The following is a 13,257-nucleotide window of genomic DNA, read 5'->3' as shown; positions in this document are numbered from 1 at the left end:
AACATACTGCCAAGGCAACAAAGGAGTGGCTCAAGAAGAAGCACATTAAGTTTATGGAGTGGCCTAGTCAGTCTCCAGACCTTAATCTTATAGAACAATGTTTCTCAACTTCAGTCCTCAAGTACACCCAACAGGTCATGTTTTCATACTTTCCATTATTTTGCACAGGTGGTTTTGATCAGATTAGCTGCTTTGGTAATTACCACAGCCGTTTCATCTGAGTGAAATCCTGAAAACATGAGAATTCCCCCCTGCCGCCTCTGCACTGAGAACTGAGCAATCGAACACAGTCGATGGCTCTGTTCTCTCGGATCCCCGAGCAGAGAGCTGCTGACTGTCACTCAGCAGCTCTCCGCTCTGAGCGCTGAGCTGAGGGTGGGCGGGGAGTGGCTGTCCTCAGGCTCTCAGCGGCTCGCTGAGATGGGTATTAGTCCAGATTACAGTGACGTCAGCAGAGAGCAGACTTCAGCCCTCTTTCTGCTGAAAACGGGTCACAGGAATGCAAAACTGATGGCACTCCTGTGACCCATAGGAGAAGCCCAGCCAAATGAGCTCAGGTTGGACTTCTCTAAGGATTTAGAGAAGATCTGTAAAGAGTGGCCCAAAATCCCTCCTGAGATGTGTGTAAACCTGATAACCAGCTACAAGAAACGTCTTACCTCTGTGCTTGCCAACAAGGGTTTCTTCACCAAGTACAAAGTCATGTTTTGCTTGTGGATCAAATACTTATTTACTTGGTGAACTGCAACTCAATTTATAACATTTGTATCCTTTGCTTTGGTTTTTTTTGTGTTTTTTCTTGGATTTTTGGTTGATATATCTTTTTAAAATATACACATGATATAAATTATATGCCCTTTATTTCTTTGTAAGTGGGCAAACTTACAAAATCTGCAGGGGATCAAATTAATAATTTCCCCCACTGTATGTGCAGACTGGTTTTGACAGCACGTTTTTAGCCCCCTTCGGTGCGGCTTTGTTCAGCGATTTCAAGTGCGAATTGTCAAAGTGTATGACATTTGGAAATCGCACCTGAACCAGGCTCAAAACTGTCCCGGACTCTTTTTGAAAACTCGCTGCGGCTAGCCCGCACATATGTGAACCGTGTCCTTAGAAAAGGCAGCAGGTTCACATGTCATGCAAACCGGATGTGGTTCAAAACGCATCCAGTTGGCATATATGTGAACAGGGGCTTAAGTGTATTTTTTTTCCTAAGAATTTCCATTTTTAAAATGGCTGCTGAAATATCGTTTGACAGAAAAAAATTTTGCAAAAACCACCATTTTATTCTGCAGGACCTTAAAATTTTTATATATATATATATATATATATGTATATATATATATATATATATATATATATATATATATAATGTATATATTCTAATCTGGGATTCTAAGCTGATTTTTACATGTACATGAGAAATGTCAGACTTGGCATGGGCAGCTAGTGGTTAAAATAAAGCAGTTCAGTTTGCAGTCTACAGTATTTCCCTTTAATCCAGAGCTGTGCTCTGCAGTACTATTATTTTGCCACAAGATGTCCTCGGTGTTCTGAGTTGAAAGATGCTTTAGTGTCTTTCAACCCAGAAGACCAAGGACATCTTATGGTGAAAAAGAAGTACTGCGGGGGACAGCTTCAGACTGAAGGTGAATATTGCCTGGTTTGCAATAAAACCTGGCAGAGGTTCTTACCTCTCCCTACTAGAAGCCTGGAGAAAAAGTTTGGACTGGAACCTTTTCTTTATAGTTTTAAGTAGAGTAGATAAGGGTTAGAACTTTGTCAGTTTTTTTGCTCTCTGTAACTCCATAGGGGAGATTTCCCCTCATTTTTGATTCCGGTGACACCAGGACAAGGAATGAGGAAGAGGGTCAGGGAACAGTAAGGTACAGATGGCAGTAAAAACCTCAGAGAGGTTTTGAGCCTTCCACACTAGAAGGTTACAGAGGAAGTGCTTTCTTTGTCCCTATTGAATACATTTTCCATCATTTCCTGCCTCTATGACTTTTTGTCAACAGGACAGAAAGTACAATAAAATATCTCCATTGGGGACGTTTACAGAAATTTAAACACTTTTTCACCATTCTCTATACTATTCAAAACTCAAAGAAAATGTTTTTGATGGAGATACGCATTAATATATTTTATAGTTTAATGATGGTCTAATGAGGTGTTTTATTGAAAATGAATGTGATATAATGTGCAATGACCTTGACTAACACTCTATGTTGTGTTCATGATTCTGTAGAATAATGCTTCTAGTTATTAGACTGCTACATTCGCAATGTAAACATTTAACATGAAAGTCTATTGTCCAATGCTCCTCAGTGTCCTACAGACGTGTGAATATGAACATTGTACTGTATATCTCTGGATCCCTCTTTTTCCATACGTTAAGAAAGCGGCAAAATATGTATACTGTGAATGAGGCTTTAGCCTACAATATTCGATGACGTGGTTTTTGCAGTAAGGTTTTCTTTATCACACTTGAGGTTCATATAGTTGCACATAAAAGGGGTCTGTGATTAATATACACTTTACTCGCATCTGTTTCAGGTTATGTAAGTTGCTGCTGTGACTAAAGCCTGGTACACACTATTCGGTTTTTTGTTTTTTTTAAAATGAGGAGCCGAAAGAGCCACTTTACAGTTTACTGACACAACACCCAAAATTTACTGGTACCGCCAATTTTTTACTGCCATTTCCAAAAGTTACAAAATTACCGTTTTAATTGCATATTTCAGTATTTAGGCTACAAAAAGTACAATATGCAAATAGAAATGCAATTTAAGGTAGATATTAAAGAAAAAAACAACTCCCTTTTTAATTTTCGATATAGTAAGTAGCTCAGGGGCAGGACTCAGAAGGGCGAGACATTATAATGGGTAGGCGCACGCACACATGACATTGATTCTCAGTGTGCAACAGCACAGATAATGACACCTCGCCAACACGACATGTCCCGTCCTGAGTTACGGTGACAGTCTCTCACCACGTCAGGTGGCCCCTTCAGTCCACTTCAGTCCAAACAGCACTGACACTCCCGCTCTTGGCTTGCCTTGCTCCATCACGCAGACTAAGGATGAGCTCTGGCATGTTCGCACTCCATGTGCAGAGCCTGCCAGGACGTCGGCATGGCGCTGCGCTAATCACAGGCAGTGAGACATTGTCCCAATGCGCGGCTGCAGAGATCGGGAAATGTCTCACTGCCTGTGATTAGCGCAGCGCCGTGCCAACTTCCTGGCGTGCTCTGCACATGGAGTGTGCGAACAAACCGTAGCTCATCCTTCACACAGACCCACACACAAGGCTCTGGCCGCTCCGCTTAGCTCCCTGCACCATTACATCACACAACACACTCAGACACCGCCTCCCCCAGACAAAGCCCCTCGGCGCTACCTGAACACACTGTAGCATGCACTCGGCATCATAGCCATATATTTTACTGGCAACCTTTTCCTGTCACTGGCATTTACTGGCAGGAGAAAAGTGCCCATTTTTGGCTGGCTGCCAGTAAAAATACTGACGGTTGGCTACACTGCCACTGTACTAACTATCCAATGTTAGTACAGCAATCTCCCTGTTGATCTATTGTGTTCTGACAGGGGGACGCCCCCCACCAATAACAAACTGGTCAGCAGTCTCAGCCATTAGTGCTGATCAGATGGCAATCAGCGGACCGTTTTAGGTCATGCCCCTTCAACAGAAGCCAGAAGTTCGCCCGGCTTCTGTCCGACTGGCTGCAGTACACATGGGCCAAATGTCAGTTGGTTTTTATTTAACTGGCCTATGCCACCTGATATTTGGCCCATGTGTACGACCCTAAAGTGTATGATGTTTTATAGAAGTCAAAGCAGTATTGGCGATATTTTCAAATGTGCTGCTCTTATTTAAAATAGCTGATGAAAGTAAGCTTCCATCAAATATTGTTATATCAAGGCAGATGCTTTTTCATTTGATGGACGTAAATGAAGAGGGAGCAAGTTGTAATTGCAACATAAATTTATTAGTAAATAAATATGTAAATAAAAACTATGCATGAGCTTTATGTTTCAAAACCACATGACAAAAGAGAAGTAGGTCCACGAATAGACAGCTGAAGCTATATGCAAATCTTAAATTTTCCTCTTAAAGGGATATTAAAGGTTTGTTTTTTTTTTTTTGTTTTTTTTAAAGTAAAATAATAAACATGTTATACTTGCCTGCTCTCTGCAAGGATTTTGCACAGAGCAGCCCAGATCCTCCTCTCCTAGCCCGGATCCTCCTCCTGACTCCTCCTCTTCGGCGCGTGCCCCCATAGGAAGCCACTTCTAATGGAGGCACTCGTGCGGGCTTGCTGCTGAACCGCCTTTTCTGCATCGATTGACACAGACCGGGCAGCTCGGCCCCGCTCCTCATCACAGCATTTGATTGACCGCAGTGGGAGCAATGGCTCCCGCTCCTATCAATTTGCCCACAGAGGAGGAACAGAGCCTAGAAAGCCCTGGCTCTGATGCACAGTGCTGGATCGTGAATGGGCTCAAGTAAGTTTAATGGGGGGGCAGGGGAGGATTCTGCTACACAGAAGGTTTTTTACCCTAACGCATTAAGGTAAAAAGGCTTTAGGCTTTAGAACCACTTTAAAGATAGGTGACTCTAGTCCCACTGGTAGGGTTGGGTGGGAAATGGATGGAGTTGGTTGTCTATTTAGTGAGGAGTTTGCACATGAACTGACTTGTTAGTTTTCTATTTTGTACATAGGCTGATGTATAGGCCTTCAACAACAAAGCCGTAATGGCTATGCTGAAGGTGGGCTAGCCTATGTGGAATCTGAATTTGTTTATGTATTATTGTCTTGAACACCTTTACACTGTTGGGGGGCCGGGTAGTCCTGCGTGACCAGGGATTCTGCTCCCTTTTCTTTAATAAGTACTGTTTTTGTACTTGTTTTTGCCTTTTGTATTGTACAGTTTTATGAATGAAATTCAATAAATAGAATTTTCAAAAAAAAAAAAAAAGGAAGACTCCACTGCTTCAGCTTCTAGTGACTATTCAAAGTGGGTGCATCTCAATAGGAAGGTGGGAGGGATAGGATCAAATTTTGCAGAAAGTTTTGCATGTAACCTCAGCAACCTATTTCTCTACTGATCATTTTGAAGTTGGGTTTTCACTGAAGGTAATCTTTTAGGTAGGGTTGCACTGACACCACTTTTTTAAGACCAAGTGCAAATACCTTTAAAGTGGTGTGACATACATTAGGGGTGTGCAATCGAAGATGTAGTAACACTATAAGAGTGATAACATCAAACGTGTAACACTCTCCACTCATATGGCAACCAACTCTGAGTGGTGGAATGATAATCGTCTGTGGTGACAATACTCATTAAATATATCTCATCATGTCCGTAAGCAAAATATCAGTACTGTAAAGAGTGTCACTAATCAATAAATAACCAATCAATAAATATATCTCATCATGTCCATAAGCAAAATATCAATAATATAAATGGTGTCAATTAATAGTAAAGTGCATGATGCAATCTAAAGTGACTCATAGTGTATAGCAAACAAGCAACACATAAAGTGACATGGTGCAGCAGTGCAATAACATTTGTTTTTTAAAAAATAGTAAAGTGTCCAAAAAATATATACGAGCATACGAGCTCGCCGCTAGTTGGAGATAGGAATGCTTTTATGCTGTTTATGTGAGTACCCTTATCTTATTTAAATAAAAGCTGTTGGTTAAAACGTTATTACGCTATTGGGACTCCCCGTGTTTTTTCTGTTCTCCTATACAACTGAGGGAATCACCCCTTGCAACTAGGACCGTGAGGATAGTGTTCTACACCTTTAGGAGGATCCCCTTAAAGATTTTTGGTCATATGCGTTTGCCCTATTACCCTAAGGTAAACGGCCACTTCTTACCTGTGTGTCTAAACACGAAGATGTGCACTGTGTGATTTATCTTGAGCACTGCACTGCGACTGTTGCATGTTAGGACGTTGCTGCCACGTTTTAAAAGAAGGACTTTTTTTCTGTAACACTCTGTACTGTTACAACTGTTGCATGTTAGGACGTTACAGTCACATTATATCAAAAGGATTTTATGTTATAGTACCTGATATTTTTTGGACACTTTACTATTTTTTAAAAAACAAATGTTATTGCACTGCTGCACCATGTCACTTTATGTGTTGCTTGTTTGCTATACACTATGAGTCACTTTAGATTGCATCATGCACTTTACTATTAATTGACACTATTTATATTATTGATATTTTGCTTATGGACATGATGAGATATATTTATTGATTGATTAGTGACACTCTTTACATTACTGATATTTTGCTTACAGACATGATGAGATATATTTATTGAGTATTGCCACCACAGATGATTATCATTCCACCACTCAGAGTTGCTGCCATATGAGTGGAGAGTGTTACACGTTTGATGTTATCACTCTTATAGTGTTACTACATCTTCGATTGCACACCCCTAAAGTATGTCACACCACTTTAAGTTATTTTAGCTAATTTACCCAGGATTAGCGCGTCACCATCTAGTTATAATATTATTTATCCATAGGGTTTGGTTTGTACCTGTTTTGGTGCAGGCAGCTTCTCCTAGTTTGAGTTCAGTTTAGTTTACACCTGATAGCGTGGGAATAATTATATAAATTAAGTGCAAATACCGATACTTTTTTCAAGTACTCGTCGACACCAATTACTGTTATTTTTTTTTGTCATGTGATAGTGACACTAATATGCAGCACTGGGGGGCTTTGAGAGATCAGGGGTCCTGATATCAAACCCCTAACATCTCCCATTGACACAGGGAAGGGGACTGAGGACATAGATTCCCCAGTCCCTTTCTCTGCAGCCTCAGCTGCACTGAAGATGAATGGACAGGAGACAGAGGCTCCTGTTCATTCATAAACCAAGACATCGTAAACACAGTATACAATGCTCAGGTATGATTGGACAGTGTCAGTGATCACTGACTTTGTGCATTCAGCTAAAGGAAGGAGCTGGTAAATTACAGATTTACGGGTTCCTTCCTCTGCTCTCCATCCTGACAGATCCGGGAAGAGGGGGGAACCGGAGGAGCAAGGAGAAAGACCAGAGCAGACTTGGGGAGCCGGCAGAGGATTCAGGGAGCTGCAGGAGGACACTGGAGAGTCAGGACGATCGGTGCGGGCAGTTACAAGCACCAATCTCCCTGTATACCTTTTAATAAAGCAGTTGACAGCCGCTTTTCCTCCTCTCCCTCCCGCAGCTTTCAGGTTCTTTATTAAAAAGGTATACAGGGTACTTTTCTGTTAAAAAAATAAAAAGTGCCCTGTATACCTTTTTAATAAAGAACCTGAAAGCTGCGGGAGGGAGAAGAGGAAAAGGGGCTGTTAACTGCTTTATTAAAAGGTATACAAGGAGATTGGTGCTTGTAACTGCCCCCACCGATCATCTGTGAGGCTGCCCACCCCCCCCCGCTATGCTGAGGACACAGGTATCGGGTCAAGTATCAGAGCATTTGTATGAGTAAAGGGACCCGTGCAAATGCTTGGTATCGGCGCAACCCTACTTTTGGGTATGCATTTTTTTCATCAAATGCTCAGTTTGAACTGCCTAGGATTCTGATGGCTTAACTATAATACTTTCATTAAAATTGAATGTGTATGCAGATCAGGTGTTCTGACTTCACTCTGATTTGCATACTTGTTGTGGGTCAATGATTTAGAAAATTTAGAATCCAGAGACAGCTGAAGGTCAGCAATGACGGGCTTTGTTTCTCTCATGGCAGGGTTTTCTTTTAAAACCAAATTAATAAGATGTGTTCAGAGCAAAGGAAGCTTTTTTGTGACTTAATTTGATATATTTGCAGGTAATATTTTAATAGAATTTTAACTTTATATTTTTAACATTTTTTAATGCTTGCTTGCTTTAACCATTGTAAAACAAGTAATCATCAGTAAGCTTCTAGCATGTATTTTCAATGCTTCTTAAATTTTGCTTCCATATATCTAAGCATCATTTGTGGATTCAGACTAAGGTTTATTTTTGTCTTTAGTGTTTATCTCTGCTTCCTGTTTCTGTCTTTAGCTGTCAACCTGCTGGAAAAGATGTTAGTGTTGGATGCAGATAAGCGAATAACAGCAACTGATGCTTTATGTCATCCATACTTTGAGCAGTTCCATGATTCCGACGACGAGGCAGAAGCAGATCCATATGATGATTCACATGACAATCTAGACCTTCCTCTTGAAGAATGGAGGAGTGAGTGTAGAAGGAAATATCCAAGCTGTTTTCTCTTTCCATTCTGTCTTTTATCTTGTTTTGCACCTAAAGCAGATTTAACCATATGATTTCTACCCTCTGCTGTTTCCTAACGTAAAAAAATTCTAAGTGCACTGCAATAGTTACATTTTACAAAGTATGGACTTCCTACAGGTACTGGCGATCCGGTGTGTCCTGTACATGAAAAGCTTGTCCAGGAGTGCCCAACAATTTGAAGAGAGAGGGTCACTTAAGCAGCTTGGTAACCGGTCACAGGCCACATCGAGCAGAGCTGGAGGATGACACGTTTGTGTCTAATCGGCATATGCAGAGCAGACACGGACACACACGCACTCAATGTGCCCTCTGATCCGCCCAGATTTAAGGGGACGGAGCCCTTTCTTTTTTTTTTTTTCTTTCCTTAGCGGGTTGGATTGGAGGCAGGCGGGTGTAAACAGATACAAGTCCGTTTTACATCTGCCACTCCATAGAGGTGAATGGACGGTCCAATTGGGTCCACCTGAAACACGGAAAGAGGCCTAAGGCTGCTTTTACACTGATGCCCTGTGGTTTACCCGCACCATGGATGCAGCGCAGTGCACCTGTGGCTTTCCTGAAGGTTAGCTGCACTTTGCCATAAACTTCTGAAATATCCTGCAGGTGTGATGCACTTTCAGAAAGCATACCAAAGCTGCAGGTAATAATAGATATCTATAGCTCAGGGCAGGTAACACGCAGGTGCACTGTGCTGCACCTGGGGATCAGTTTGAAAGCAGCCCAGTAACCAATGCAGAACAGATAGGCCTACACACTGTGATTTTAATACTGACCTTTTAACAAGTGTTCCATTCAGGTATCGCCAGCTGGTGCTGTCCCAGGCACAGTGCATTTGGTATTCGGCGTTATACAGGAAGCATGGACTTGTATGGCTCTGCTCCACAGTCGCTTGCTTCCTCTACCGCCAGCTCCATTCACAACACTGATGCTCTGGGATGGGGATCGGCAACCCACGATTTGGGCTTGCTGACCCGCCATCCCAGAGCAGGAGGTCGTGGGCCACATCAGAGGGCTCTGCGGGCCACAGGTTGGTGTTGGAACTGGAAAGAGAGTGAACCCCATACTCATTTACATTAGGATGCAGCAAGAAACCAGAGTAGCCAATGTTTATTTGTCTGTTTTAAATTAGTTTCAAACTGTTAAAATAAAAGTACTTTGCACGTACAATTATTTATACACATTGCACAGTAGCACTGAGAATTGGGGAGGGCCGGTACAGTCTAGCTCTCCTGCAGTTAGCAGTACTGTCGGGAAACCTGGCTGACAGTAGTCAAGAGAAGATTGATGATTCATCAATGTTCTGCTGCTCCATTTTTCTATTAAGCAGGCTGAGGGTGCATCCTGGACTGGGCTGCCCTGCTTCTGCAGTGCGGACTTGTTGTGCTGTCTGGTAGGGTGTTTGCATCAGAGAACTGGCTTAACAGAATTTTAGGATATGCAGAAAATGCCCACTTTCAAAAAAGATGCCAACCATGGCAGCCTGCACACTTCCTTCAGAGTAGGTCTCTTAAAATGGCTTTAGATTCAGATTTAGAAAATGTACACACTACCTCTGCTAGAAGCTATCTCATGCAGTAGACTGCTTGATAAGTTATGCTCCTGCTATACATTAAAGCATATCTGAACCCCAAAACAAAAATATAGCATAGTAGCACACCCACCCTACTTACTCACACTTATGCTACTGTATTAAAACAGCATAACTGACAGGACTAATGGGAAGTCAGCCTGAACTCTGGTCCATAACAAAGATGGGTGAAGTCCTCAGAACAATATAAAGCTCCATGTACACTAGCGGCTCCTAAACTTGAGTTTAGGAGCTTTTGACATTTTTTTGCCAAAGCTCCTAAACTCAGTTCCATAAAAGCCTATGTATTCATGTACACATAGGCTTTTAGGATCGTTTAAAAGCTGCTGAGGTTCTGAATGTGGAAGAATTGTATTCATGATAGGAATGTTTTGACCGCAAAACACGCTGAGATCTTGCATATTTTTATGTTTTCTCGTGGCCAGCAGACAAAGTAGTTCAAGTGTACATGAACATAAACACAAAACAAGAATAATGGGTCCTATCAAGCTATATTCACAAAGGTGTATTGATTATAGTCACCCACTAGACCACTCACCACAATCGGGTGTTGTCTCAATAGCCAAACCAATAAGGCATACAAATAGGGATCCTGGTAGAGACTACCCAGGAAGAAAGCAGCTACTATGGCAACAAAGGGTCATAATTGGGACTAATTATAAAAATACAACATTTATTAATTTTTAAAAAATGACTGCTAAAAATATGCACAGTGTCAAGACAATGGTGTTACAACTTCACAAATACTAGGTCAAGAATTAAAACACTGCAAGAGTTAAAAATTAAAATAGACAGAAGACACACAGAACATTAAACAAAAAGCCCGGACGCCAAACCCCATTCACATAGGGATTTTCGGGCGATAATAATTGCTTGATAGATGTAAAGAACACGATTAGTATTATTGACAATCGATGTGGATGGCCCCCAGGGAAGTGGGTTCATTCATTGACCTAACCAATGCTGTTGTGGAGCAGGATTAATTTCTGATTGGGGATCGATAATTGCGGAATCATGTGGCAATGATAGTATCCTGATGTAATGGGACCCTAAATCCAAGTTTGATTCCAAAGAGGGTAAATCAATGAATAAAGATAATGTCCTTCTCTTAGGGACTCTTAAGGACTCTTGGTCCAACATAAGGTCAATACACGTGTGTGAATCACACTGGCCACTGACACTGAATCATATCTGGCCGTGAGTGGCCAGATATTGGAAAAAGCACAGGGTAGACAGGCAGAGATGGTCATGTATCATAAATTTGGCTGTATTCCTGCAGAGTTGATTGCCAGTCTACTAACATGATGCTTCCCAATGCTTGGACTATATACCCTTCAGTAGTGTGTTGGTAGCCTGAGCACAAGTTATTCAGTGCATTCCTACACTCACTGACAGTATGAACACAGCCTTCTGTGGCCAAGCAGGCAATAACTAAGGCTGGTTATGGAGAGAGGAAATATACACGTGAAAGGCGACGTTGGATGTGGATTACAGATCTGGCAGTTCATATAGCGCACACCAATGCAGCCACTGACGGGGAGCAGCTCAACTCAGCTGTTCCTGTGAGTGGCATTTGAAGATGAAAGTTCGGATTTTCCGTGACCTCCACCGTGTTAGTACTAGACTGGTACTATGTATCTCACTCCAGGTCAGTACTCTCCAAGGATGATGGTGAGGCAGGGTAATCCACGGCGACCACCGTTACGGTCAAATTGCAGTCTAGGTCACCTTCCATTCCTAATCCCTGTTGGAGCGGGGAATACTGTGGATGGTGTAACGTGACTGTAATGAGATCGTACATGAAGCCTAACTGATAACATTGCAGCATAGGAAGTTATCAACTGACAAGATTTCTGGCAGGATCAGTGTTTTTGGGGGGGGGGGGTTTTGCACTTTTCAGACAAGTGTTCCAATAATAACCAATACTATTCAAATAATAATATTCAACAGACCAAAAGGGAGCAAGTAATAGAAGTAGGGTCTCTTTCACATTAGCGCTAATGCTTACTGCCCTCTGATAAGTGCTCTGTAGTGGATCACTTTTCAAACCACAGTATAGCAGTGGCTGACAAGCGTTCAGGAGGGGCTACTGCTGCCTCCTGGCCCCTGTTATTTTCTTTTGTTTTTTTTTTTATATTGCAGGACTGTGCCAGAACTGCGAGCCATGAACTTGGTTTGCGGTTGTGGATCTGACCCTATTGAACTCAGTGGGTGAGTTTGACAGGTAGTGCCTCCTGTCTAACTCTGCAGCCCAAGGTAAAAATGCAGCAGCCATAAAGCACCATGGAGCGGTGTATGTACAGCCCCAAGATGAGGAAAGGGATGGTCAGCACACAGGATGACATGCAGAAAGAGAGATTCCTTCACTGAACAAACCTGTACAAAGCTTTAATACCAGCCTACACGTTTTCGGACTTTAGTCCTTAGTTGCATGCTTTTAAGTGTACAGCCCTGTCCAACTCTATTGTTAGAATCCGGGGGGGCTCAGATGTCTGTTTTTGCCGCTCATGTGAAAGAGCTTTCATCATTAAGGTTTATATACCCTTTAATACATATTAGTACTGTAACTAGTTTAACAATTAACCAGCCAAGCCTTGAAAAATAATGGCTGATGAACAAGTTGTTTAGAGTGGCTATATGAGTGTTTTATTGATGAAATCACTTATTGCTTGTTTTGTATCCCCTAGGTATCACCTACATGGAGTTAACAAGTTTCCACCCGCCAGTGGCCGAGTCAAAGGAAACCTCTGTATAGCTGATTTGCTGCACCACACAATATAGGATATAAATTATGGGAACTGAACTATGAAACTGGATAACTGGATGTATAATGAATCATTTATGAATCATTTGTGTCATTGTTTTCATTCCATTGGGATATAGTGCCTTTTTGTATTTCCTTTGTTGGGATTTTTTTTTTTTTTTGGTCTTGCCTCTTTTCCTGCAGAGTGTACTGTATAAAAGACTATTGTGACCCTCCTATTAGCCCTGAGCCAGCTCTGCCAGCCTACTGTGTTAATAAGCAGTGTGTCCCATGTGTGCAGCAGCAAGATTTTGCTGGTATACTGTACTTCTGTATATGTAAATTCAGGTAAGCCTTGGAGCATTCCAATACACTCTGCAGTATTATGAAGAATAAACCTTTTAATCAATGTCTGTATTGTGTTCTGTGTTTACCAGTAGGAGCTACGTTTCTTGCCCACATGGTTAAAAATACACACAGAAACAAGGCAAATGTATCATGGGGAGATAATCCTGGGTAGTCTGTCATTTTTAAGTGGATAATCAGAATCTGTTTAGTTTCTCTCTTCCCACTTGACACACCCCATGGAGCGTCCTTCTTTTATTAAGCTCCACACT

General features: G+C 41.8%; 1 protein-coding gene across 3 annotated transcripts in view; it reads left to right on the top strand.

Annotated features, from left to right (window-relative positions):
• The window catches only part of LOC141131925 (mitogen-activated protein kinase 12-like), a 176,993-nt gene extending 163,944 nt beyond the window's left edge, over positions 1-13,049 (top strand). For all 3 annotated transcript variants that reach the window (XM_073619752.1, XM_073619753.1, XM_073619754.1), the window contains 2 exons: positions 8,079-8,252; positions 12,585-13,049. In XM_073619752.1, coding sequence (XP_073475853.1) covers positions 8,079-8,252; positions 12,585-12,652 — 242 coding nt within the window. In that variant the 3' untranslated portion in view covers positions 12,653-13,049. The remainder of the gene's footprint in view (positions 1-8,078; positions 8,253-12,584) is intronic.
• The last annotated feature ends 208 nt before the right edge of the window (positions 13,050-13,257 follow it).

The sequence above is a fragment of the Aquarana catesbeiana genome, linkage group LG03 (assembly GCF_042186555.1).
Source record: "Aquarana catesbeiana isolate 2022-GZ linkage group LG03, ASM4218655v1, whole genome shotgun sequence".
Classification (NCBI taxonomy): Eukaryota; Metazoa; Chordata; class Amphibia; order Anura; family Ranidae; genus Aquarana; species Aquarana catesbeiana.
This window is presented reverse-complemented; position numbering and strand designations above follow the sequence as displayed.